Here is a 27,858-nt window from a genome sequence, read left to right as displayed (position 1 = left end):
GGAATTAGACCTCGAACGGATACAGGGGAACCCGGTGCGGCACCAGGAAATATTATTATACCAAAAGGGCACAGTGAAATCCACTGCTTGATTAGGCCAGTCTCAACGCATAGTTTCATGATACAGTTACCAAGGCTATAAACTAGGTAACCGAGCCACATAAGTTTCATGAGGATGAAACTCCTCTCTCATCTCATGAAACTCCTTCATTTAATGACTCTGCCAAGTCAGCAATTTTGCTTATGTGTTATCCTATTTAATGTGCATGACACTCCCATAAAACATGCATTGAGACTAGCCTTACGGTTCGCCGGCCACAGCGAAACAATCTGAGGATCGTACAATAGCTTGTTTGATTCCCCTTTCTAAATTTTAGCCAACTAAATTTTAGTCACTTTAGTAACTAATGTTCCAAACACACTAACTAAAAAAACAGTAAAATAATTTAGTCCCACTAATCATCTAAAAATAACTAAAATAATTTTAACTAGGTAAAATTTAGTAAGGAGAAGGCCTTGGTAATAACGTTCGCACAAGAGGCCAGCAAGGCAGCAAGTCTCAACCTTGTGGGCAAGTTCAGCTACGTCGTGGTCACACATACCACAGCGGCACCAGTAATTAGACCCTGTTTGGTTGGCGCATAATATTAAATATAAATTATTTATAAAAGTAAAACACACGGTTAGGAATAATTTATGAGACAATTTTTTGAATCTAATTAGTCTATAATTAGATAGTAATTATCAAATACTAATATACTTATTTGTTTGGTTGATGAGCCGTAAGTACTATTGACTGATTTATTATAAGAAAAAAATACTGTTGAATGAAGCTAGACGAGGATCGATCGGAGACACCAACGTGTTGTGAAGAACGGTGGTTGTGTTGGTGTCGGTCTCAAAACATTGCGAAGGACTGCCATATCCCGCGACCCGTCGCGCGTACATGAAACACGTGACCTCACTCTACAGCTGACACGTGTGCACAACACATCGCTGTGCAACATGTTGGCGTGCCCCCAGCGTTTGGAAGAAAGATTACGGTTGATGCTATCACCAACTTGCACGTTTACCAAAATATATTTTTTAAAAACAAGCTATAAATTGTGGGGCATCCGTTTTTAATTCAATCTACACGGGTATCTTCTACGTGACGAGACGAATAAAATTAGACCTCGCTTGACTATATTTTAAAAAGTTTTATTTCAATAGCAATTTATGTGTAAAAATATGCTAGGAGAATTATGAAAGAAGTTGCTACCATGTAATACTAAACTTGCTACTCTAAAAAAACTAAAGTTTCTAAATGGTATGGGCATCGATTGTTACCATGAGAATATAAATAAAATTCGAACGGATCATAGGTCAGCTGGTTAGGTTTTTTGTGGTGGAACCTGTCCACCGGGTTCAAGTTCTCGACTTGACACGGGTGCTCATATTTTTCTGAATTGATTTCAGAATTTAACGGTATCATGCTTTTACAATCTTGAAATTTGCCAACCCAACTCGGTAGGATCTGCGTGAATGAGATTTTAGGATTTAACGGTATCATGCTTTTACAATGTTGAAATTTGCCAACCCAACTCGGTAGGATCTGTGTGAATGAGAGCATCTGTAACCGAGTCTCTCAAAAAAAGGAATATAAATAAAATTATTATATAGTATTTTCATAAAGGTACTAACCCATAAACGAGAGCAGTGGATCAAAACAAGAATTACATAAGCTGCTAATAAAGGAGTAAGTTATTATGCAACACATTAGAAAACCCAAGAAACATGACTTGCTGCCAAAACATGAGGGTAGCGCGGCACAAAATAAGATAAGTTACAACCTGGAGGCAAATTATTAAAACATGCATTGTATAAACTGTCATATGAAGGACCAAGTTATATAACCCACTATATATATGAGTCAGCAAACACGACTAGCTAATAATTGAACAGATATTTATTGGAGCTTTGAGTCTATATTGGTTTGTCTTTTGGGGCTGGCACCTCTTTCTCGCCGTTTAGCATGTCGAGAACCTCCGCCATTGTCGGACGGTCTGCCGGATCAAACTCTCTGCACAGCAGCCCTACCATTAGGCACCTCGCTACATCCGCTAACTCAGATTCTTCAACGAGTGTGGGATCGAATATTTCTTTGATTTTGTCCACATCTTGCTGCAGTACGCCATCCTGTTGCCAAAACAAACGATCTGTCATATACTATATAGTACTATCTTCGTCCTAAATAGCACATCTCATTTTTAAAAGTCAAGTATTTTAAATATGAATAAATGTATAAAAAATACTAATATTCTATAAGGAATTAAATATATTACCAATAGATATCTTATCTTACTATTACTAATTACAGGCCACAACAGAGACACCACGTTAACTCTCACTAGACGCGCTACGAAAAAAAAGATAAATCCCAGAAATTAGAAACATCTGGTCTTTACTTTGGTAGATTGTAATCATCATTTTCAATAATATCCATTGGATCTATTATAATTTATAAAAAAATTACCCACCTCTACCATTAAAAAAATACTTAATGTATGCACCTATAAATTACGCATAGTTATCATTATAATTTAAAATAACCCTATAATTTTTTTCTTCTAAATTATCCATTTTGTCATTATGAAACAGAATTCATAATAACCCCCTCGCATTGCATCTAAATTACCCACCTCTCCGAAATATATTTGTAAATAATAATATATGCTATTACCAAAAAATCTATATTCATAAAGTATGAGACATATAATATTTCGAATTACAAACTTCTAGAAATATAAAATTAAGTAATCACAATGCTATGTTTGACTAGTATAGACGACACATTTATATTTCTAAAATACAAACTTGTACAACTGTGAAATTAAATAACCATAATGCTATGTTTGACCATGTATACTAAGCAAACATATATACATTATAGCAAAAAAATATTTTAATAGCTTATAAGCATGGAAATGTTTAATTAACAAATCATGTAGCAATAACATAACACTGACAATTCCCTTTGAATTATATTAATACTCCCTAATCATGAACTTTATAAGTTGTTTTAAATAACTTTATACATTTTAACTAAAGCAATACTACAAAATATCAGTACTGATAATTTAATTTTTTCAACTCTAGGATATATAAAATAATACTACGCATATAATTCTGTAATATAACAATTTAACAACTTTGGTGCTTGGGTGCAATATGAGTTTCAACTTAATTAACATGTGGAAAACAGTATTACTAAGACCTAAACTCTTTTTAATTAAAACGAATTTTGAATAAAAAATAAAAAAATAGTAGAGTTTCTACTAAACATGTGAATAATTGTACAACTTGGTTAAAAGTCAAAAGCTAAACCATAATTTGTGAAATGGAATCAATAAGAGTTTATAAATCTTATGGTTTGGTTTAAACAAAATGCATGTCTTGCTGCAAAAAAAATAAATACTAGAAAGGCTAACTGCAGGTCCTTAATGAAGCCTCTACTTTAATCCTCACAAGACACAATAAGAAAAGAAAAGATGATCATAGAAATTTCTCATAAAGATCTGAAACATTTAACCATCAATTTGGTATAACCTAATTTTTTACTATTTAGCCCATTTTTTTTTTAAAAAATCCACATTTATACCTCCCAACGTCATAATCTCAACTACCCTTTTCTCGGTGCCGTAACTTATGGCGTCGAGGTAACACGTGTCGACACCATAGATCATGACGCCAAGGTCGCGGACCGGATGATGACATGGTGCTGATATAACATAACTTGACACCATAAATTTGGACGTCAACCTCGGTACCATAGATCTTGACACCAAGGTCCCACCCATGCAACACACATTTTCTGGTCAAAAGCTCCCTCTCACACGCGCTAATCAGGCAACAGCTTTTTTGCATGGGAATATGTGCTGCAGCGCGAAGCAGGCCTTGTTTAGTTCGAAAAAATTTCGGATTTCGCTACTGTAGCACTTTTGTTTTTATTTGACAAATATTGTCCAATTATAAACTAAGTAGGATCAAAAGATTCGTCTCGCGATTTACAGACAAACTGTATAATTAGTTTTTGTTTTCGTTTATATTTAATGCTTCATGCATGTGCCGCAAGATTCGATGTGACGGAGAATTTTGAAAACTTTTTGGATTTCGGGGTGACTAAACAAGGCGGCGTATTATGCCCCCCACACGCTAGCCTAACCTATGCCTACTCTGTTACCTACTCGGCTACTTCTTTCGAACCAAAATAACTATCATTTGCGTTTTCCAATAAATAACTTTAATTAAATATAGATTAACAATATTAATATTATGATACATAATTAGTATCATTAGAAAGATCTTTAAGTCTAGATTTTTAACAAATTTATTTGGAGACACAAATATTACACGTATTTTTTACAAATTAAATCAAACTTATCGTACGAAAACCAAAAGTGACAATTAAAAGGGAGTGTATTGCTGCTTCCCATGGCCATGCATATGCATGTCATATCTCTTGGAGACAGTGGTGGATACGGATGGACAAACGGGCGGCACGGCACGAGCACGGAACGACACGACGCGACATGGGCACGGTTCGACACGGGCACGATTTGGCACGCGTGCCTGCCGTGCCGTGCTAGACGTCCTACCGTGTCAGCCTCCCAACACGAGCATGACACGGCCAGACCTAGAGCGTGCCGTGCTGGTCCGAGCACGTTCCAGTTCCTAGTTCACTGAATAAACACACAATTCACAGTAAAAATTGACAGTTTGCAATTCAAAATTTTCTAGCTCACAACTTCAAATCACAGATCCAAATTCACAGCACAAATTAGAAAGAAAAAAGAACACACAGAACAGAAGAGATAAGGAGGATGAGGCTACATCGAGGGTCAAGAAGGAGGAAGAAGCGTGAAGACGGACACCACTCCGTCACTCCGTGTGGCTGTGACGGCCGCCGGCCACAGGGAAGATGAGGGCTAGGGTTTCGCCCTTCACGGCTCAGCGGTGGAGAGAGGAGAGACAAGAGAGCGAGCGGCGAGGAGAGGAAATGAGCACAGTGTAGCTAGGGTTTCGCCCCCTCCTTATATAGCCGGCCTCGTAACGGTAAGAAATCGGCGGCCATGCGCTGGAGCGGGCTGATGGAGCAGGCCGAGGTCGTGCCGCTTGTTGGAGCGTGTCGTGCCCGTGCCGTGCTGTCGTGTGCGGCTTCCAGCACGGGCACGAGGCAGACCGGGCCGGACCGTTTTCGGACCGTGCTTTCTTGTACTGTGCTCGTGCCGGCCCGTTCAAATCGGCCCGTTTGGCCATCTGTAGTGCTGGACGGACCAAGACAAAGAGAGCTGGACGGACACGCAACCCTATAGACCAGCTTCTCGGTGAGCTACATGGCTCCATCAAATCAATATGCATCCGTGTTTACTTCCTCACCCATTTTATAAAATAGCCAACATTTCCTCCGTTAAATTAAATCTTACGGTACATATATGGAGTATTAAATATAGATAAAAAATAACTAATTACACAGTTTATCTGTAACTTGCAAGATAAATTTTTTGAGCCTAGTTAGTTCATAGTTAGACAATAATTATCAAATACAAATGAAAATGCTACAGTGACATTTCACAAAAAAATTTACCATCTAAACAAGGCCTTAGTTGGTGAAAAATTTTGGATTTGGATACTATAATATTTTCATTTGTATTTAATAAATATTATCCAACTATGGACTAACTAGGATCAAAAAATTCGGCTCACAAATTACAGGTAAATTGTGTAATTTGTTATTTTTATCTATATTTAATGCTCCATACATGTGTCGAAAGATTCCATGTGACGGAAAATCTTAAAAAGTTTTTGGTTTTTGAGTAACTAAATGTCATAGGCGTGGCTATGAAAAGAGAGAAAAAGAAAGAGAAGTGAGATATGAGAACTATAGGCGCATAGCCCTACAATAACAATAACAGTTATATTGCCAAGCGTGTCAGCGGCTTTGCCAATCCCAAGGAGAGAGAAAACATGGCACGAGACTGCTTGGCTGGTTAGCGTGTGTGAGAGGGAGCTTTTGACCAGAAAATATGTGTGTTTTATGGCTGGGACCTTGGTGCCAAGATCTACTGCGCCGAGGTCGACGCCGAAATTTATGGCGTCGAGTTATGCCATATCAGAGCCATATCATCACCATGTCATCAACCGGTCCGCGACCTCGGCACCGTGACCTATGACGTCGAGACGTGTTATCTCGGCGCCGTAAGTTATGGCGCCGAGAAAAGGGTCCAAAGTTGAGATTATGACGCTCCGAGGTGTAAACGTGGATTTTTTTAAAAGGCTAAAATAGTAAAAAAATTAGGTTCCTAGATCTATTATATGTTCTAAATAATTACCCACCTCTGCTATTACATAATGCAAACAAAAAAAAGTTAGGGCTCTATATTTAAACTACCCACACATGCCATTAAGAAACATGATCTAAAGTAGACATCTAATTACCCACATACTCCTATTACATAAATAATTTACGTAACCCAATTCTCATCTCATTACTAAGATCTTCTATGAAAAATTGTTTAAATAACCATAGAACATGTAGATGTTTGTACATTGCCCACTTCTAACAATATTAATATATTAAGATTTGATTAATGTAAGCATAGACATTGTGCCATCATGCACGAGTGATAATAAATATATATGTTATGTTTCATCAACAACATATTTCCTTAACAACTGATATACTAATGATACTAACAATTTTTTCTAAAACAATGTTAGTAACCATGACATAATTTATATAGGTTGTTACTTTATTTATAGTTATATATTATAAATAAATGTTTTACATGTCTATATTGATAGTATATGAGCATAATTGCACATATAATTCCTTGATATGAAAATTCAATCATCTTATGAATTGTGGGAGACTACTGATGGCTATATTTTTTTAGCCCTTTAACATTACTCTAGAATAATTTGATTATTATAAGGCTTAATAATAAGTTTCAAAATTCTCTTGAGGTTAATACTGCTATCGCCCATCAGAGATATCATTTGAAGCCCTATCATTTACCTTAGGTGACATGATCCATGTTTCAAATGATTGCATATGCTATTGTAGTATTTATGGTGTACTATATGACCTAAAATACTTATTTTAAAGCAGTCCAGAATGAGAGTTAGAAAAAGATACAATAAGCACTAGAGTTTTAACTTAAGAAAAAACCTATAACAGTCAATAAAAATAAATTTTAAAAAATGAAAACTCAGATTCATGACTTCATATATGTCATGCTACAAGGGTCAACATAGTAGCAAGGAAACAAACTAATTGCATATTAAGATATACAAGGTGCCATGCAAAGTAAAAGTATAAATATGCATGAAAAATATACAAGTTAGTCCCTTGCCGAAAAAATAATTAATAAGTATATGGTCATTAAGTACAAAATAAAAAAAAGAAAACATATAATTAAATATAAGTTTTTTTATTAATCAATTAATAGTATATGTTTTAAAATTATAGCTCGTGCGTGTGGACTAGTATTTCATAATAACATATTAGGAAATAAAAATATTTATTAATAATTTCTGTAAATCTAATTATAAACTTTAAAATGAGATGCAGCACCAAGGTAGAGTACATGCGCGACACAAATTAAGTGGCAAAAGCAAATGATGCGACCGCCGTCATTGAAAACCTTTTCTCGCAACTCATGTTGACCCAGCATGATTGCATTTATTTGTAGTCGTCGAGTGACAAGGCCTTAATTGGGACATGTTTTCCCTCAATTAGTTATGGGTACCAAATGGGACGTGTCGCCACTAGTTAAAGGAGAGACTTTCTAAAATTTATAGTCTTTAAATTATCATTAAGATAGTCATTCGAGTAAAAATTGCTTTCTATATCTTTGTACACTTCAACATCTTTCGTATTTCTTGTACACATTACAAGAGAGTCATCCTCGCTTTTTCATCTTTGGTTACCAAAACATCTATTGGACGTCTGTATTTGGAGATTAATTTAAAGTTTTTGGACAATATTTTTTTATCAAAATCTCTATTCATATAAATTATGAAGGATATAGAGAGTATATTAAAGTTGCTCTTGCATCTCATCAAACATTGGATCAGTTCGGACCAAATAAGAAAACACGGTGTTCAACTTCAATTTTTTTTTTGCCAGTGTCCATCTGACAAACATGTCAGACCAGGTCGTTAGAATATTTTTGTCATTTTTGGACTTCCTTTATTGTGTCGATCAGTTTATGGTCCAAATTATTTCTTTATCTTTCTCAGATGCTTCATTAATTCGTTTCAGTGTCCAAAACATGACATAAGAGATTGATATGTAGAGAATTCAGTTGCAGCACTATGTTTGTAAATACGTTACTTACCCATTTACTATCCGCATCACGGTAGTAGTAGTCTTGAAAATCAACTTTAGCGCATCCTCGGAAAATGGTCTGAAGGAGGACGACACCAAAAGCAAACACGTCCTGTTTCTTTGACACCACACCGTTGTTAATATATTCTGGAGCCATATATCCCCTGGATGTATGAGAAAACAGGATAAGGTCGAAAAAGATAATAATGAAAAGATATATATATAAAAGAGCTTACAATGTGCCCACTGGTTCAAGTGTAACGATGTCATCCTCATTATCCAGCACAACTGATAATCCAAAATCAATGATCACAGGATTCATGTCGGAATCGAAGATGATGTTTTCTGGTTTCGGGTCTAGGTGGAGTATGTTCTGCTCATGTAGGTAATGGAGGCCCTGCGCTATCCCTTGAAGTATTCTAAAGCAGAAGGGCCAACAAATACCTTGTGTCCCTGGAAAGTACAGAAACCGTTGTTTCTATATCAAACTATTTATTATTGTCAAAACACGAAAAATTATCCACACAGGTGAGAACATACCCTGTAGAATCGTTCGATTCAAACTTCCGTTTGGCAGGTATCCATTGACCAGAAGGCGACGTTGTTTTACTGCTTCCACTTCTTGGCCCTCATGCCAAACCGAAACCATTTGGTCGTCGATGCAATATCCCAGAGTTTTAACTACATTTCTGTGCTGAAGCTTTCGACCAATCTTAATTTCATTATGCAGGACCTCATCTCCACCATTAACCACAGAAATTCTCATATCCTTTATGGCAACCACTTGTCCATTGCGCAATACGCCCTGCAAAGTAAGAATACGACTGGCATAATTTGATCATTCTAGTGAGATGGAATACCTTCTAGAGTCCTAGCATAGTGTGGTGCACCGCGAACTGCTGTTATGGAACGAGGGTGATCTCCTGTCTCACATTTAATTATGGGTTTTTCATAAACATTTTAATAAAAAATGAAAGTCATAATAACAGAAGATAAGAATAATGTGAGCGGAGGCATTTCGGGTAAATATATTATACCCAAATGCCCTTTGTCCTAAAATATACAAGGAATCCAAGTTTGTATCAACTCACACTATGGAAAGCTGATCAAATTTATGGCGAAGAGTATTAACTTCTAAACACATCAAATATGCTAAATTTATGTCGTAATTAATATTCATCCTTCCTATAATTTTTTTCCAAGTAAAATTTTAACTTAGGATAAATTTGGATCCCTTATATTTCTGCACAGAAGGACTAACTACATGTTGTAGCGTTCGACTATATGATTTGGTTCACTTGAGCCTTTAGAGCTATTCATTGGGAAGAGATAAGAGCAACTGCCGCAGCAGCCAGCAAATTAGGACCCCTACTTTTCCATGACCCATTTGCCTAGGTAGGGGGACCCTTCTAAAATTGTTTTAACAAGAGTGATTAGGCTTGGTACATTAATATTAGTTGTTGTCTCCAACAACTCATATATGTCATTTGCTCCTTGTAAATTTCAAGCGGTTCTTTGATTATGAAAGAAACTTAAGGGCAACATGTAAGTTTGTTGGTTAAATTCATGCATTCTAAACTTAAGAGGCAACTTCAAAGTCATTGTAATAAAGTGGTTCCTTCCCTATGATTTATGAATGCAATAGATCCCATAAGAGCCTCTCCAAAAATGCCTTTAAATGGCTTCGAATATTGTTACAAAATCATATCTCAAGCATATCAATTTTCATGTCAAACACACATATCTCAAGCCAAGGTTTAAGTACTTTCTCTTTTCTAGATTATAACTCATTTTGATTTTTATTGGTAAATAACTTTTTCTATATATATGGATATAATTTTTAATGGAGGGAGTATATGTCAAACACACATGGATGTGCAATAAGAAGAGAAAAACTATGAATGGGAATGGAATAATATGTAGAGTAACCAGTTATAAAGTCTATAATAATAAAAAGTGGTACAGAGTACCTATAAAAGTATCGTGTTAGATACAAACAAATTTGAAAGACAAAAGATATTATGAGCTAGTTTGCATTTGTCTATGAATTCTAAAATTTAATTTTGAGCTCATGCACGAGTATAAGTTGCTGTACTTGTGGGTATAGTCATAAAGGAATCTCTAAAGTAAAATAGGAAGTAAAGCACATCGAGTACCTTGAAAACAGCACCGTAGCCACCCCTACCAATCAATTTTTCCACAGAAAAGTTCTGTGTAGCAACCTCCAATTCAGACAAATTAAATTTCCTTAACCCTGTCGTAAGGTAGAAAATAAATGATAACCGATGTCGTTGTTGATGAAATTATGCAAAGAACTGTAAGTTTTGAATCTATGCTATTTAAAGGAGCCAAATGGCATATACTGATAAATGATCCACATGGATTTTGCTATCCTACATGTTTAAAGGGACAAGAGTAATGTTGGAAAATGCAATGAAATGTTGTCTTACCAGATAAGTGATCAGATGGCACCCCACATCCTGTTGATAGCTTAGTTTTATCTTTCTCGGATCTGCCGTGTTGCCATTGAAACATCGACACGATCAGTAACTATGCGTAAAAGATGCTCACGTTGACAATTAACAAATGAAAGGAATGATTGGGAATACAAGGTTGATATGTGCCATTGTGTGTGACGAGTGTTTGTCGGAGATGATTGGCTTTGGTTGAGTTTGAAGACTAACCATGGTTGAGTATGTGTGTGCAACATGTCGCTTGGCTATGCTGGTGTGCAGGAGTGGAGCTTAGAGACGGTCGATGGGCATGAAGAATGTCAAGTAGAGACATGTCATGCCGATAGACTGTGGCGGTGAAGGATAGATGTGAGGCTTGGACAGAGGAGCCAAGATGTCCGAAGGATTGACCACGGTGGCTGACACATGAGGGCATCAACAAGCAAGAGGACATGCTTAGGTAGACTGTGTTGACTAAGTCATGACGATGGTTGACCATGTCAAGCGACGGGCTGGAGGACTTGGTGATAGAGCGATCTTGACGACAACGACACGTGTCGAGCAAGTGGAGGAGGTATAGCGGATTTACACCGCGGTTTGGTGGTTTGATGGTTTGTCTTTACCACTTATTGGTCCATTTTGTCTTTACAGATATTTTATAGCATCGTCCATTGCAAAAGATGTGGATAAATTTAATTACACATAGTGGTGTTACTTTGCATTATTTTTCTAATTACTAAGGTTGATTGTTTAGATATAGGACACTACTTTAAATTATCTTTTATAGTGGATGAGGGTATACTTAGATGCAAATTTAGAGGTTATTTATTTTAAGTTATCAGTCATAATGGTAGATGGGGGTAATTTAGGGGTTTATTTGTAAATTATATTTTATAGTGGTAGAGATGGGTGACATAGATGTATATTTGAGTGTTACTTTATATATCATTTTCCTGACAGCATAGGTGAGGATAATTAAAGAGATCGTGGCCATTATTGTCATAGTCTACAAAAATAAAACATGTGAATCAGTGAACGTCAATGTGAATACTCCATTGCAAACCTAGTATTTAAATTATTAAGTTATCACTTACTAAGTGATAACTTTGATCGATGCCCTGTTTTATGAAGAATTAAACTTCAGTTTGAGAGACGAGTTAAGATATGCAAGACCTTGGAGTAAAAAGGATACTGAATCGATTTCTAAAACTCTAGAAAGGCTATGTTTTCAGCAAATAAATAAGATAAGATAATTATGGAGTTTATTGTATAAAAAAAATCTCTTAGCTTTTCAAAATTAGAGCATCATAAAAAATCCCTACTATTTTGCCAAAGCCTTGAAATATGTTTGTAGTCTGAAGTAGACTATTTCTTCAAAAAATCTAAATAAAAGCTATTTTTTTCATCGCGATAACATGATTCTTGTTTTTGGTGCAGGTGACAATAACTTGGTGTTGATATATCCATGCTCCGTAAATAAAGATATGAAAGATGCACTTGTATCCATGTTTTGTAAAAACTTACTTCCGATTGTGATTCGTTTGAAGTGTGAATTAATGGAGATCCGAGGGACATGAACCAATAATAGATTCAAACTTATATAAAAATAAATAATGAATCAGCACTATAATATATTGGTATATTCAAATTTATATAAGAAAACTATAAGTTTCCCTAGGGCAATGAATCCTAGGAAAAACTACTTTACACGCTGGATGTACCGGTAGCCGGACGGGTTCTCTATGATTAAAAATATCTAGGGAAAGCTTTGTTTCCCTAAGGTTTTCGTCAAGAACCCTAGAGTAATATTATTTCACGTCAAAATACTCCCTAGAGACCTTTCCTTACCAAAATTCCTAAGAAATGTGTTACCCTACAGTTTTAGAGCATTTCCCTAGGCTTTCAACTCTAGGGAAACCTGTTGATTCCAGTATGTCTGTGAGTTTCAAACTAATAGTAATGCAACAATATTATGTGAGTTTCCAACTGATGGTTACTTGTACTCATTGGTTAATTTAGAATTTTTATGTTTTTTTTAATTTTCATGTGTGTTATAGAAAATCCGTCAAAATAATTACTATTACCCTGACGGTATATGCAATAACCATCCAAAAAATTCAAAACTGTCAAGGAAATTCCCATTTGTAGTAGGGGTTCCATTCTAAGTTAAAGAAACACAAACCATATATAAAAATGTACTTTTTATATATTTTGGGTGCCTGAATTTTAAGATGATTTGAGGCAACAATCTTATACTAGAATTAGTAAAAGTAAATTGTTTATTTTATCATTTACCATTTGTCTTTTTGTCATAACATTTCAAATTTTTGCCCTTGTCAAACTATATATAATAATTATTTCGATGTTTTAAGTTTTCTTTGTGCCAACACATACCAGGTTTTGTTAGGTTCGTGGTTTTTGTCTAACTGGCTTTTTATTCCTAGAACCAAACACTGCAGATTGTGAGAAACTACGACCAACTAAAACTGTAATTTCAGTGTACAAGCCTGAATGAAAACTAAAATTCAGACATCTGAAATTCAGCCACGAATCCCATAAAAATGTTTTACTATAGTCACTTTGTAACAGATCCAAGGTCAGGGCGGCATGAGTTGATTTGTCCTGCTCGTCATTTGACATCTTTGTGCTGCTAGTGCTCGTGCCAAAACGCCATAATAGCAAAAATATGCCTATCTAGGCCCTATCTGCATCTCCAAGATGATAATGAAATCCAAGGTAGCGGTTCCAAAGTATTACCTGTTTTGTGGATGCGGAGCAGGAGCGCTAGCCTGTGCAATGGTCATCAAGGTAATTCCAAGCTGGACTACATTGGTTGCGAAGGAGCCTATGGTGACTTTGCGCAAGATGTCGTCCTGCACCAGGCGCAGCTCCCTGGCCATGTCCCCAGCCCCGATGAAGCGGCGGACGACGTGCTTCCGCTGGCACTTGGTGACCAGCTCCAGGGCGCCTTGGAGGCTCTCCGCCAAATCTTCCAGCGCGTCGCGCGTCACATCCGCTCCTCCATCGCCTCCGTCAGCTCGTCGAGGCGCTTGATGAGAGCGGTGACTCTCGCCACGCACTTCTCGATGTCGCGGCACTCTTTCTCGTTCTGCTTCACGTTCTTCACGGCCTCCTTGATCTTCAGCGCGATGTCGATGATCCTACCCACGCTGCCAAACGCAAGGTCGGCCATCTTTGCGCTTGGACTGCTGCTGCTGGCTGACTACACCGAGCTAGAATCGATCTCCTCTGATAAATCAATCGGAAAAAAGAATGCATCAAATAAGTGCTGTGATCTTGTGAGCTGAGATGAGAGGCTTAATTTCAACATAAATAAGACAAGCAACCTTATTATGAGCTGATCAAAGCAATTGTTGAAGAGGCACTGACCTTATATATGAGCTCTTTTTGCCGTGTTCATTTTTCCCCTTTTGCTGCCCCTCCGGAAAGTCTTGTTTTTGCTCAGACGAGACGACGACCAGTACCCAGCAAGTCTTGTTCGATCTTACTGCGTATCAAGCAGCAAATAGCGATTAATCCACAATTGCTCCGCCCCGGCCGACGCTGTATTCATCGGCCGGCCGGCTAATGGAGCGCGTCGCTGGTTTGGATCTGAGTCCGAGTGAGAGAGAAGAAGATCACCATGGACAATGGGTCAAGGGGACTAAAGTATAAGGTCCTTCGTCTTTGCACGCTGCACGTGGGCCCCACATGTAGCCCACTTCACCTGCTCCCAACGCCTTACATACGAGCAGTAAATAAAAAGAAGCCATCAAAGTACGTCTTCTAGTGCTTACCAACATTTTGAAAACAAAGACCTGGCTGCTAGTCTCCGGTGCCAGTTTAGGCCATTGAAGACGAAAATTTGTTAGTGTCACATCGGATGTGTCGGAAGAATGTCGGGAGGGGTTTTTAGAAATTAATAAGAAAACAAATTACATAGCTCGTCAGGAAACTACAAGACAAATCTATTAAGCATAATTAATCTGTCATTAGTACATGTGGGTTACTGTAGCACTTAAGGCTAATCATGGAGTAACTAGGCTTAAAAGATTCATCTCGCGATTTTCAACCAAACTGTGTAATTAGTTTATTTTTTTATGTACATTTAATGTTCCATGTATATATCCAAAGATTTGATGGGATAGATGAAAAAATTTTGGATGAGAAACTAAACAGGGCCTTAGCTGAAATATTATTGAACCGGTAAGACGTGTAGCATTTATCACGACACGACCTTATCTCAACTCTCTGACCTTGTTTAGTTCCTTAGGTCGAAAAATTTTGAGAAACTATAGTACTTTCATTTGTATATAGTAATTATTACTCAAACAAGGACTAACTAGACTTCAAAGATTCGTTTTGCAAATTATAGATAAACTGTGCAATTAGGCCATCCTCAATGGAGGTTTCATGGTTCAGTTTTCAATATATCCATATTTTAGAAACAGTGCATAAGAGTTTTATGGGGATAAAACTCTCTCTACTCTCTCTTTATGAATACAATGCCACATCAACATATTTAATGTGCACGAAACTCTAATGAAACTCCATTGTGAGTGACCTTAGTTATTATTTTTATTTATATTTAATGTTCTATGCATGTGCCGCAAGATTCGATGTGATAGAGAATCTTAATTTTTTTTTTTTGATTTTGAGATGAACTAAACAAGGTCTCAGTTGAGAGATTCATTATGTCATTTCTATGACTACCATATCATCTAAAATGAAGTGAAACTTAGATGAAACACCACTCTCTATTAGATATATTATGGACTTGGCCTATATAATATTTAATAAATCAATAAAACTCTATGGCACGTAATACTAAGCGATATATAGTTTAGTACCCTACGAAATTTTGACTGAACGTTGACTTGGCTTTTTGAGACGAAGAAATAATCAACAAAAAGAATCCTGCGCCATATTACCACCACTACCACTGTCAGGTAAGGTGCTACAGACAGAAGCATGTCCCTCCCTCTGTCCCTCACGAAATTGCACCTCTGCCTCGATCAGAGACAGCAACTTTATGGGTTCCAAACAAAATGCATGGACACAAGCTGTGTTTGATTTTTAGCATATATTTTGAGAATTTATAAATTTTTTTGAGGTCTGTGTATCCGTCGTTTTTGGTAGATAAGAAAATATACCTTATTTTAAAACTCAAATATAACATTCCACGAAAAGAGTTTTATTCCAAACTATGAAATATATATGACACAGGCTTGAAATAAAATGTGTCCACCATTTTTTAGTATCTATGTAAAAAAAATGAGGTTTTTAGGGATCACTAGGTCATTCAATTTTAGGAAAACTAAATAAAAACTACGTCATTCAGTTTGGATCTACCATAAATGATATGGAGGGTATGTTAACTAGGATGGCATGACTCACTGTATATACAGGAAAGTGTTCGCAGAAACAATAGTATGTCCATTAAATCACACGAAATTATGTGGCGTGTTCGTAGTGATGACTCCTGCCATTGTTTCTGAAACAACTCATATGAAAATTTAGTTTCGGATGTGTTTTCCTTAAAATATTAGTATTTTTGTGTGTTAACTGTCTCATCAAAGATTTTGCGCCGTGAGACAGATGTGGTAGGCATTATTGGCAACGCACGGTTTTTCCACAACATCACATTGTACTGTACTATATATTATGGATATTGTTTAAAGTTAAACCAATGTTTGATGAAGGTATGGGGAAAACTTTCTTAAATATTCCATGCGGGCATGCATTCAGAAGTTAAACTTTTGACCCACCAGTTCGTTGATGGTAAAGAATGAGAAAATTTTGGAGACTGTGCGTAGCGTGTGGGTGGAAAGTCGTCGGGGATGTTGGCGTGAGGTGACTGAGCAGGTATCTTGTTTAGTTCCAAAAATTTCCAAGATTCTCTATCACATGCATGGTGTATTATATATATGAAAACAAAAACTACTTGCACAGTTCATCCGTAAATCACGAGACGAATCTTTTAAGCCTAGTTACTCAATAATTGAAAAATATTTGTCAAATAAAAATGAAATTGCTACAGTGTCTTTCTAAAAGTTTTTGCGAACTGAACAAGGCCTAATGCCATGTCACTTGGTTTATAGCAACATATCAGCGCAATCTTGATGCCTGGTTTAGTTCGCAAAAAATTTCAAGATTCTCCGTCATATCGAATCTTTGGTCCCATGCATGGAGCATTAAATATAAATAAAAATAAAAACTAATTGCACAGTTTAACTGTAATTTGTGAGATGAATTTTTTGAGCCTAGTTACTCCATGATTGGACAATGTTTGTCAGATAAAAACAAAATGCTACAGTAGCCAAAACCCAAAAATTTTGCGAACTAAACAAGGCAGAGAGAGAAAAGAGCAAAGATGCTCAGCTTGGCGCAACATGCAGCACTGAGTGCTTGCACAGTTGGCCAGCACTACTCTAGATTTTGACATCACTGTCGGTTCAACGTGGTTTTCTAGGGAAGTCCAAAAATGCAATAAAAAATAGGAATATTCACTTGTGTTTATATTAGATTTTAGTTCCACATATATTATACTAATATGAGTATAAATTGATTGGTTGAGGCTCTAAACAAGTTCAAATGAAAAATTTGTTAATTATAAAGTTTTCTAACTTTTCGAGATCTATAACTTATGGTTTGGTAGTTTCTCAACAGTAGTACAGAAAACTTAATGGTGACGGGCGTTGCAACGCCTCCAATCAAAGCTTAGGGTTAATCCGTGATTAACAGAAGCGGTTGCTTTTGCCCGTCTCCATAAATTAAAATAAAAAAGCCAAGCCCAACACAAGTCTATACGGTCCCAATGTCAAGCCCGGTCTCGCTGCCGTTGTCCTGGATCCACCAACGTCGAGCACCTAGAGGGGCGCAGGAGCGCCATTGGGGAAGAGGAGGGGGATAGATCCGTCGCTGAAGAGGAGCAGAGGGTCGGATTCACCGAAGCCAAGGAGGGGACCGGATCCACCACCATCAAAGAGGGGGGCCGGATTTGCCGCCACCGCTGAGGGGCCGAATCCACCGCCATCACCGAGGAGGCGGCCGGATCTACCACCACAACTAAGGATGGGGCCAGATCCACCGCCACCATGTATGCCACCCCGAAGCCTCCCCGGTGCTGAAGAGGCACGCGACACACACAAGCAATGTCGCAAGGAGCACCACATGGATGGAGAAGCCAACAAAGGCTCCTATGTGGGAGGAGGATGGGAGGAGCGCGCATGAGTGCTGCTCTGGTGAGGTGAGGGAGGCGCTGAGGGAGAGGTGGAGGGGGAGAGGGAGGGCTCGAACAGAGTTAGAGCTAAAGGAAGAGGGCGCAGACTAGGCTGAGGATGATGGCTGAGGGAGAGGATGAGAGAGTGAGTGAAGGAAAACTCTTACATCACCTATTTATATTAAAGATGGCTATCAGGCTTGATTGGGGGCTTTGGGCCTCATCCTTTTTAGGTGACAGCCCGCCTCCGAAATAGAATTATGAAGGCGGGCGCATAAAGGCAACCAACCTCAAATAACAGGCTAAAATAGGCTTTTTTTGGAGGTGGTTGTCTTAAAGCGCTCATCTCTATAAACCGATTTTATAAGGCGGTTGGATTATAATAACCATGCCATTAAACATTAACCAAGGCAGCCGTTTGGGAGGGGCTGACTAGAAATAATGGAGGAGGGCAAAAAGGGTGTCCGCCTCGATTTAAAAAAGGGTGACGCCACCTAAAAGAAATCTTGTACTAGTGCCATCCGAGACTTTTTACAAAATTTGAATTTTAAATTTGAGAAATTCAAACGTAGTTTTATATGACAAGATTATTTCAAGAAAACGTTGTTAACTACAAAATTTCATAATTTTTGAGATCTGCAACTTTTTGTTGTTGATATTTATCTATCCGAGCTCGTTTAAAAATTTTAAATTTTAAATTTTTAGAAATTCAAACATAGTTTTTCTAGATAAGATAATTTTAAATTAAAAAGTTGTCAACTACAAAGTTTTATAACTTTTTGTTTAACCATTTCCTCAGTTCAATTAAATAAAAGTTGGACCTTCAACTTTCTTTAAGTTTGACAATGCCGTTGGCATGCCCTGCCTCCGCACAGCGCACACCAAGCCTTGTTCTATTCGGTCTTCGGCTTAGAGAGCTTCATTCTTTGTGCAGGTTTTGAGCTCTGTAAAATCTGATTTCATGTGAAAAACTAATTTTGCACATGCACATTGGAAAAAAAAATCTTTAGATTTTACTTGAGCATGCATGCTGCAAATTTACGTGACAAGATAATGCTACTCACTTATTCTAGATGTTTTTAAATCATTTTGGATCAAAACGGCTTAACTGAAACCCAAACAAAGCATTACAGGAAGTATTATAATTTTAAAACTACACAATGTATGATGTGAGATAAAAAAAAGAAAAATGGATCATGCTTGACTTTTAGCATTTATTTGAAAAAATTACAAGATTTTTGGGGGTCCCTGCAGCGTTTTGGATAGATAACAACTTATAGCTATTCCTCAAAAAAAAAAATCGAAACTACAAAAGGTATATATTCCAAACAAAATGTATCCACCATGATTTTTAGTATCTATGTAAAAGATTAAGGTTTAGAGATTACTATAGGTCATTTATTTTGGATCGACAAGAAATGATGTGCAGTGTGTGTCAAGTCAACTAGGATGCCGTGGTCACTGTAAATAGGAAAGTGTTCACCAAAATGCAAGTGTGTCCATTAAATCATGCTAAAGTGTATGGCCTGACCGCAGTGGTGAGTCCTGCCATGGTCTCTTCCCATCTGGCAATTTTTGAAATTTAGTTTATGATATGTTTTTATTAAAACATTGGTATTTTGTGGGTTAATAAAACTCACAGAGTTGTTGTAGCCGTTGGCAAGCAATGCACGCTTCTGTACTATATATGTATATATATTGCACTTGTGTTCAATCTGAAGCCGACTTTTTTTTTTGACAACAACATAACATATATATTAAAGCAGACTTAATACAATGAGGTTTCCAAAGGGATACCTTGATACAACGAGGTCTTGTGACCAGAAATAAAGACAGCAGCGTCGACTAAGGCGTCGAGGTAGACTTGCGAGCCAGCGAGGGGAATACGCAGAGGCGTCCAGGACACGTGCACCCAGATGGATTGACCGCGCATTGCGACGGTTGATGGGGAAACGGATAAGCCATCGAAGAAGACACATTCCAGCAACCGAAAGATGATGTTGTTGACGTTGCCGGAGGTAGAAGCTTGAACCGATATCCCAGATGAAGGCAACATCATCGATCCAACGCCGAAGAAGTAGCTGTCTAAATGGAACATAGGTAACAAGGACCACAGACACTATGCAGGCACTAAAAGGAAGGGGACAAGAGAGCCGAGCGTCTCTATCCGAATGAAGACCTGTAGCCATGCAAGTGTGGTACGAAAGTAATAAATAAAGAAAAATAAGAACATAAACTAGGAAGGAGAAGAGATGGAGTTGGTACAGATAAGGACGAAGGACACGGTCCCCGCAGCAAGCTGAGAACGGCGGACGAGATCTGGATCTCGAGATGTAGACCACCGCCATGGAACGGAGCTTGCAGGCGTCGACGGCGGAGACGGGGTGTCCGATGGCGACGACGGTGTGGCGGGCGTCTTCCCCAGGGAGGAAGGGGAGGGCGCAGAGGGAGTTGTCGGGGTGGAGGACGACGGCGCGGGCAGAGACGCGGCGGTGGTCGCAGGAGCCGGGATGGAGGGGGTCGACGACGGTGGTCGCGGGAGCCGGGACGGAGGGGGTCGACAACGGTGGCGGCGTTGCGGGGGACGACATAGGCATGGGAGGGGTGGGCTCCGTCGGCGGCGGCGCTGGCGGCGGGGTTGTCGCGTTGGCCGGTTTCTTCTCCATCTTTCTCCAAGGCTTCTTCTATACGGACTTTATTTGGCTAGAGAATCTTACAAGAAGGAGGAAGAGGGGAATAGGAGATGAAGGGAGGGGGCCGGCTCACCTGTCCTGCCGCCGGCGAGGACGCCGAGGAGGACAGGGGACCGGCGGCGGAGGGAGAAAAAGGGGGCTGCTGGGAGGGGAAAGGAGAAACCACACTCGTCGTCTCTATCCGCAGAACGCGTGGTCCATACCTTCCGCGCGCGCGACTTTAAATTTGGATGAAAGGTATCGAGAAAAATTTCTTAAATATTTGATGCAGGGCATTCAGAACTTACACTCTTGACCGACCACAGTCTTTGGTCATCGTAAAGAATTAGAAAATTTAGACAAAGTGCACGGCGTGCATGCATCGATCGAGGTCGAGGATGGATGGCGTGCAGCCGCATGGATGCATGCGCGGTCTCACGTGAACTCACGTGCTACCAGCAGGCAGCAGCGTAGGTACCCAAGGCCAATCGATGGATATGGCTACCTGAAGCCCTGAATGCTTCCGGGCCTTCCGGCTTGCAGTAACTCTTTAGCTACAGCAGCCTCCATCTAGCTAGACGCCTTGCCACCACCAACACCAACCACCATACGAGTTCTATGAATCCATTGCAAGATCTGAACCAGGCAAGGGAAGAAGCATGAGTGTGGTGACCGGGGCACTGGGAAGCCTGGCCCCAAAGCTTCTTCAGCTGCTTGGCGACGAATACAAGCTCCAGAAGGGCGTGAAGAAGCAAGTGCAATGGGTGTCAATCGAGCTGGACAACATCAACGCCTTCTTCCGCAAGGTCTCGGCAGTGCCATGGGACCGGCTCGACGAGCTGGTCAAGTTGTGGGCACGCGAGATCAGGGAAGCATCCTACGACATGGAGGATGTCCTCGATACTTTCCTTGTGCAGCTTGATGGTGGCGCGCCTGCCGACCCCAGCAGGCTCAAGCGTACCCTGAAGAAGATGGGCAAGGTGTTCAGCAAGGCCAAGGCACGCCGTAGTATTGCAGGTGCCATCGAGGATATCAAGAAGCGTCTCGACGACATAGCTGAAAGGCGGCAGAGGTACAAACTCGATGAGAAGATTGCAGCAGCACCCACTATTATTGATCCTCGCCTTATTGCTACGTACAAAGAGGTGTCCCAACTTATTGGCGTCGACAAGTCAAGGGACGACCTCATATCTATGCTGAATCTTTTGCAACCAGATGATGATGCACCTGACAAGAAGATCACCAAGAAGGTTTCTATTGTTGGAGTTGGAGGATTGGGTAAGACCACTGTTGCCAAAGCGGTCTATGAGAACCTAAAGTCGCAGTTTGACTGTGCGGCTTTCGTTTCAGTTGGACGGGATCTTGATTTGGTAAAAGTTTTCAAGGACATACTCTTTGATCTTGACAAGGAAGAGTATAAGGATATTCATGAAACTAAAAGAGGCCTGGAGTTCCTAATCCGTGAAGTCCGAGAATTCCTGGAGAAGAAGAGGTACACATCAGACACCCAATTGTAAATTTTAATTAGCGAGTGCCTTTTAAGACGATGTTGTTCCACAGTCAGTCGATAATTCTAGTTTTTTGTATGGAAAAGGTTATAATAAAAATATTATCTTCGCATCATCTATGCCAGACTGCTCCTTGAGACTGATTTTCTCCCATCCACACATATAAGAAAAACGATATATTCAGTCTTATCGAACATAATAGGTTTACTTTATCTGCTAGAGCATTGAAATACATACTTCATTATCTCCAATAGACCCTTTGGTGTGTAGTTTTCATTCATATGCCAAAATACATGTAGCTTATTTTTGAATCTACTCTTCTATAGTTACTTTCAACTCTGATTGCTAGTCACAAATATTCTGAATCATCAACACATTAAATTGTACTAATGTGATCATGAGTTTGATGTGCAATGGAGAGACTACTTTTAAATGCTACCAGATTGCTCCTGTAGAAGTTCCAAACATCATTACTAACCATGGTTCATGCACTTTCATGTGGATAGGTATTTCGTTGTTGTTGATGATGTATGGGAGGTAGAGAAATGGAAAAAAATCAAAGTGGCATTCATTGAGAATAATTGTGGAAGTAGAGTCATCACAACAACTCGTAGTGTTGATGTTGCCAAAGCATCTGGTGAGGTTTACAACCTAAAACCACTTTCCGATGATGACTCCATGAATTTATTTTATACAAGGATATTTGGTGCAGACAGAAAGTTCCTTGGTGACCAACCAGATGACATTTCTGAGAAAATTCTAAAGAAATGTGCCGGTATACCATTAGCAATCATCACAATGGGTAGTTTGTTTGCTGGTAAAGAAAAACACCAATGGCCAGTGTTGCTCGACTCTATTGGTTTTGTGCATGATGAAGATAATAATGAGGTCAAAGATACTATGACAATACTCTCATTTAGCTACTATGATCTCCCTCCAGAGTTGAGGACATGCTTACTATATCTAAGTACATATCCTGAAGACTATGAGATAGAAAAGGATCCTTTGATATGGAAATGGATAGCCGAAGGATTTATCAATCCAGAAAAAGGAAAAACATTATTTGAGCTTGGAGAAAAATACTTCAATGATCTCATTAATAGAAGCTTAATCCAGGTAGTGGAGGCATGGGATGGCAGAGTATCAGGCTGTCGTATTCATGATATGGTTCTTGATATGATTCGTAAGCTTGCATTTGAAGAAAACTTTATTGCTCTACTGAGTGATAATGTTGAAGCAACAAATGCAGCAAGCAGTGTTCGTCGGTTAGTACAACAAAATAGAAGAGCTGAACATAAGAATTCTGAAGCCACAGTTACTGAGATGACAAAAGTTAGGTCATTTAGTACATTCCTGTGCTGTATTAATAACCGGGACCAGTTTTTGAGATTTAAAATTCTGCGTGTGCTAGACATAGTAGACTGCAGCTTTGAGGAAGGTTGCCATCTTGATCATCTTGGTGATTTACTTCACTTGAGGTATCTTGGGATACAAAGATGTCAAGGTAGAGGTTATAAGATCCCGAAACAAATAGGAAATCTAAAGTTGCTCCAGACAATTGATGTTGACACAGTGTTGCCTGAAAGCATTTTCCAGGTAACAAAGCTAGTGCGGCTATGTGCTCCACCAATGGATACAGTAGACGGGATTGGAAACCTTACATCCCTAGAGGAGCTAATAATAAAACGTAGACCTGGTGGGTGGGACATTCCCAAGAGGTTTATAAAGGAGCTGGGCAGGCTGCGAGAACTGAGGGTGCTACAATTTTTTCCTACTGAGAAGATGGGCATACAGAGAGATTTCGTGGAGTCCCTATGCAATCTCAAGAACATCCAGCATATAGGTGTGAATGATGGTTTTTGTGCATATAGACCCATGTGGGAGGCAGCAGGCTTTGTGCTTCCACGGTCTCTCTGTTATTTGGTGTTGCCAGTTAAATTCTCTAAGATGCCGTCATGCATAGATCCCTCAAGTCTTCGCTTCCTGTTCCACTTGGACCTATTTGTGACCACTATGGATGAGCAGGATCTAAAGCTCCTTGCTAGGTTGCCAGCTCTCTGTTTTCTCATGCTCAGAACAGAGTCCACAGTGACAGCAAGCAATATCAATGCCGGTGATGGCTGCTTCTTCCAGAAGTTGAGGTATTTCTTGACTGAATCAATAATGGTGCTGTTTGAACAGCCCAACGAGAAGGATGGTAGTGTCTCGTTCCATATGTGGAATTATAGTAAACAACATGCAATGCCGTTCGTCTCCAGAAAAAGCAATGACAACAACAAATCTGTTGTACCCCGTGGAGTGATGCCAAATCTTGAAATACTTCGATTTGACATCTCTTTGAAGGCTATAAAGGATAACAATGGTGACTATGGCAGTTTTGGCTTGGAGTACCTGCCTTCCATTCGGGAACTTAGTGGGCCTATCAACTGTGAAGGCGTGTCAGCCAAGGAGGTGGATGCTGCGTTGGCTGCACTGACAAACGCATGCAAGCTCCATCCCAACAATCCCACGTTTGAGATGTACACGATTAATGATGTACGTACTTGCTCCTTTCAAGTTACTCCTATATATCCCTATTTATTTATTCCTGTGTCTTGTAAAGAGATTTAAATTTGAATTCAAACCACGCCTGCTGATATTAACTTTTCAGTTTAGTCCATTATACATATACCAGACGTAGCCATATATATAGGCACTAAACCGTGTGTAGTCCTAGTGGCTGCATCAACTCTGTTTCAGGCCTCCAGTGGAGACTCTGTTTTCTAGTCTCCTATCTTCATATATGTAGTGTGCTTTCTCGACCGCTGATGGTTGCTTCCTTGGTTTGATTGCAATACGTCGTCATTTACTTTGTTTAATCTGTCACCTACAACATATCCTTAATTTTGTGGTTCTTCTTTAGGAAAATTAACATGCCTGTGAGATAATTTATGTCTGTGAGATGATTAGTATCAATTGAAGATTGTATTAAAAAGAATTATCTATGAACTCTAATGTTTCTGATTCAACAGCCTGTTGACTTGGAGATAATGAACCGGCTGCGTCAGATGACGAACAGGCCGAATCTGCCAGCCAAGTTTGTGACTGAACAGTTCCCCGATGAAGACTTATAGAGACAGCATCAGATGATGACTTCGGAGACTATATCAGATGGTGACTTCACAGACTAGTGTGTCGGCTTATCTCCACCCGAGCTATTCGATCTATATATTGGAGTACCATTGCTCAAAGCCTGCTACATTTTTTTTCTCCACTTTCATATTCTGTGGTTCCTACTTGCTAATAAGCGCCCAACATATTTATGTTGTGCCACGTTTGAGGCGGCTACCTCATCTGTGGCTTGTATTGCTTGTAATAAGGTTGTGTCATTTTGAACACATACACACAGCTGCTAGATTATATAATTTGTTTGGAACTTCATATTACAGTATATTTGCTAGATTATATAATTTGTTCGGAACTCCATATTACAGTATATTTTTATTGCCCAGAAATCCGTAGTACCATTTAGATGGACTGTATGAGTGTAATTGTGTAAATGTAGCGCATGTATATGACAATCACCGGGTGTAAACACCGTCTGCAGATACTTTGCAGACAATCGACAACCTCACAAGCCGTGATTGAATGCATCGATCATTTACAATCTCAGGTAATACAATGTTATTTACAATTCTAGCGGCTTTATATTAATACACCGCAATAAATAAAATCTCCGAACACAAACACACGAATAATATCAGAAAGGAAGAAACAGAAGAAGATTGCAAGGAAGAAGAGGCTGCGGGGGATGAAGCGCCCCGCTGGTCCGCCCCGCCGGAAGGCGGCGCGATGGTGCTGCCTCGCCGCCGCCCGATCTTAGCGGGGGGGGGGGGGGGGGTGGCGTGTGAGTTGCTGCCGCTCTTCCTTCTCCTGCCCGGGGGTTTGGCCCTCCTACAAGGTGCGTTCCCTTGATGCTGTTTGCGTTCTCGCCATGGAGTTCCCTGGTCTCTCCTTCTCGCCTGGCCGGGACGTCCAGGCGGAGATCCTTGCCAAGTTTGGTGCCTCTGTCACTCATTGCTCGGTCGACCGCCTCTCTTTCGCCTTGGTTGCCTCCTTTGGCCGTTCCAAATTCAAGCTCTCTGCTGATTCGGTGGGCTTCCTTCTGCAAGCCGCTCTGGGGGGTGTTGCCGCCCAGTTTGCCGTCGTTCATTTCAATGATCGGTCCTTTAAGTTCTGGGTCTCTTCCAAGTCCGTGGGGTTCTTCGTGGCTCGCCTGCGCTACTTTTCTTGCCCCTCCTTCGTGGTGCACTTCAACTTCTGGGGTAATGGCGGCCCTGACTGGCAGCGCGAGCTTGAGGACTACCTCCGTGTTGAAGAGTTGTCCTGGACTCCGGCGTCGTCCAAGTCCCGGGCTACCTCTAAGACCTTCGCGGAGGTGGTCAAATCTTCGCCGCCGCTCTCTGGTGCTAATGCCGTGCCCGTTGGGGTGCCTCGCCGCCGCCATCCTCCATTGCTGGTTTTCAATTCAAAGTCTGCTCTGCCGCCCAGGAGGTCTGCCTTCGACCGCCTGACCTTTCCCTCCCGCGCTGGCTTGCAGGTGGGCCTGCAGCCCAGGTCGTGCTCTCGCTGCCTTTCTTCTTCCCACTCCCGCGCTCAGTGCTCTTGGCCGATTCGCTGTCGAGCCTGCGGCACTCTTGGTCACGTCGCTGCGTCTTGCATGGCCCCTGTCGTCATGGGTAGGAGACAGGATCCTCCCGTATCGGCCCCTAAGAGGTCGGTTGACCAGGGTAATCGTGCGGGCCTGGATCGCGCTGTAGCTAGGCAGGCTACCCGAAATCCCGGGAGCGTCTGGGCTAGGAAGGGAAAGGCTGCCGTGGCGCAGGTTTCTCTTCGCTCTAGGCCCTTCCCTTTGGGGGATGCTGCCGCCCCGTCTGGCGTAGGGTCGCCTCAGCCCGGCCCATCTACTTCGGAAGCCGTTCTGGCTGGTGTGGCGGCCCAGCTCGCCTCGGGAGCGGGCGATGCTGGTGCCTCTCACTCAATAGGGGCTGTTATTGCTGCTGGGTTTTCTGAGGAGGCTTTTACCCCCTCTCCTGCTCCCGACCCCCCGTCTTCCTCGTCACCTCCTCCCACTCCAGCTACAGTAAACCCCAGTAGAAACCGCCGTGCTTTGGAGCACCCTGCGGCGTTGGAAGCTCAAGAAGGTGTTGCTGCTCAAGGCGTTGCCATGGCGTTCCAGAGGACTGATCCAACCCCCTTCATCCCGACGAGGATGGAGTATGAGGAGGTGCCTGACCGCGTCTTTATGGTCAGGACAGTGGCTCCCATGCACCCGCCGCCGAGAAACGAAGACCTGGCCATCGTCACCATCGAGCCTCTTCCGGGTAACCCCATGCTCTTTGGTAATGTCAGGGGAGTCATTAGAGATTTCTTGCGAATGGTCAGAGATATTCCCTTTGAGGACATTCAGCCCTCTAGTCTCGGGCAAGCCCTGGTTCAGCTCACTCATCCCTATCACAGAGATGTTCTAGTCGCTGAGAGCCCGCATGTATTTGGGGATGTGCTGCTAACGTTCACTAGGCATAATCAAGGGAGAAACTGGCGTAGATCAGAGTTTAATCAGGAATGCTGGCTACTGCTCTTGGGGTTCCCCA

At 40.4% G+C, this 27,858-nt stretch overlaps 3 protein-coding genes across 3 annotated transcripts; 1 reads left to right on the top strand and 2 right to left on the bottom strand.

Moving 5' to 3' along the window:
• On the bottom strand, positions 1,699-14,479 carry LOC8070195 (protein NSP-INTERACTING KINASE 3). Its single transcript, XM_021461803.1, has 8 exons — positions 14,214-14,479; positions 13,581-14,072; positions 10,821-10,882; positions 10,527-10,624; positions 8,911-9,175; positions 8,607-8,823; positions 8,381-8,534; positions 1,699-2,177 (listed from the first exon to the last, which is right to left on the bottom strand). The coding sequence occupies exons 2-8, from the start codon at positions 13,721-13,723 to the stop codon at positions 1,965-1,967; spliced, it is 1,152 nt and encodes a 383-aa protein (XP_021317478.1). The 5' UTR covers positions 13,724-14,072; positions 14,214-14,479; the 3' UTR covers positions 1,699-1,964.
• On the bottom strand, positions 20,165-20,711 carry LOC8082078 (platelet glycoprotein Ib alpha chain). Its single transcript, XM_002449905.2, has 2 exons — positions 20,328-20,711; positions 20,165-20,224 (listed from the first exon to the last, which is right to left on the bottom strand). Exons 1-2 carry the CDS (start codon positions 20,709-20,711, stop codon positions 20,165-20,167), a joined length of 444 nt encoding a protein of 147 aa, XP_002449950.2.
• Positions 21,228-25,721, top strand: LOC8082077 (putative disease resistance RPP13-like protein 3). Its single transcript, XM_002451188.2, has 3 exons — positions 21,228-22,209; positions 22,732-24,760; positions 25,237-25,721. Exons 1-3 carry the CDS (start codon positions 21,377-21,379, stop codon positions 25,336-25,338), a joined length of 2,964 nt encoding a protein of 987 aa, XP_002451233.2. The 5' UTR covers positions 21,228-21,376; the 3' UTR covers positions 25,339-25,721.

The sequence above is a fragment of the Sorghum bicolor genome, chromosome 5 (genome assembly GCF_000003195.3).
Source record: "Sorghum bicolor cultivar BTx623 chromosome 5, Sorghum_bicolor_NCBIv3, whole genome shotgun sequence".
Lineage (NCBI taxonomy): Eukaryota > Viridiplantae > Streptophyta > Magnoliopsida > Poales > Poaceae > Sorghum > Sorghum bicolor.
The sequence above is the reverse complement of the archived record's forward strand: the minus strand, read 5'-3'. Positions and strand labels throughout refer to the sequence as shown.

Coding starts and splice junctions, on each gene's coding strand:
- LOC8082078 (XM_002449905.2), bottom strand. CDS start 20,711: ATGGAGAAGAAACCGGCCAACGCGACAACCCCGCCGCCAGCGCCGCCG. Junction 20,225..20,327: donor CAGCTTGCTGCGGGGACCGT/GTCCTTCGTCCT, acceptor GCATGGCTACAG/GTCTTCATTCGGATAGAGAC.
- LOC8082077 (XM_002451188.2), top strand. CDS start 21,377: ATGAGTGTGGTGACCGGGGCACTGGGAAGCCTGGCCCCAAAGCTTCTT. Junction 22,210..22,731: donor GAATTCCTGGAGAAGAAGAG/GTACACATCAGA, acceptor TCATGTGGATAG/GTATTTCGTTGTTGTTGATG. Junction 24,761..25,236: donor AGATGTACACGATTAATGAT/GTACGTACTTGC, acceptor CTGATTCAACAG/CCTGTTGACTTGGAGATAAT.
- LOC8070195 (XM_021461803.1), bottom strand. CDS start 13,723: ATGGCCAGGGAGCTGCGCCTGGTGCAGGACGACATCTTGCGCAAAGTC. Junction 8,824..8,910: donor GAATCGAACGATTCTACAGG/GTATGTTCTCAC, acceptor TGTACTTTCCAG/GGACACAAGGTATTTGTTGG. Junction 2,178..8,380: donor GTGATGCGGATAGTAAATGG/GTAAGTAACGTA, acceptor TTTTGGCAACAG/GATGGCGTACTGCAGCAAGA.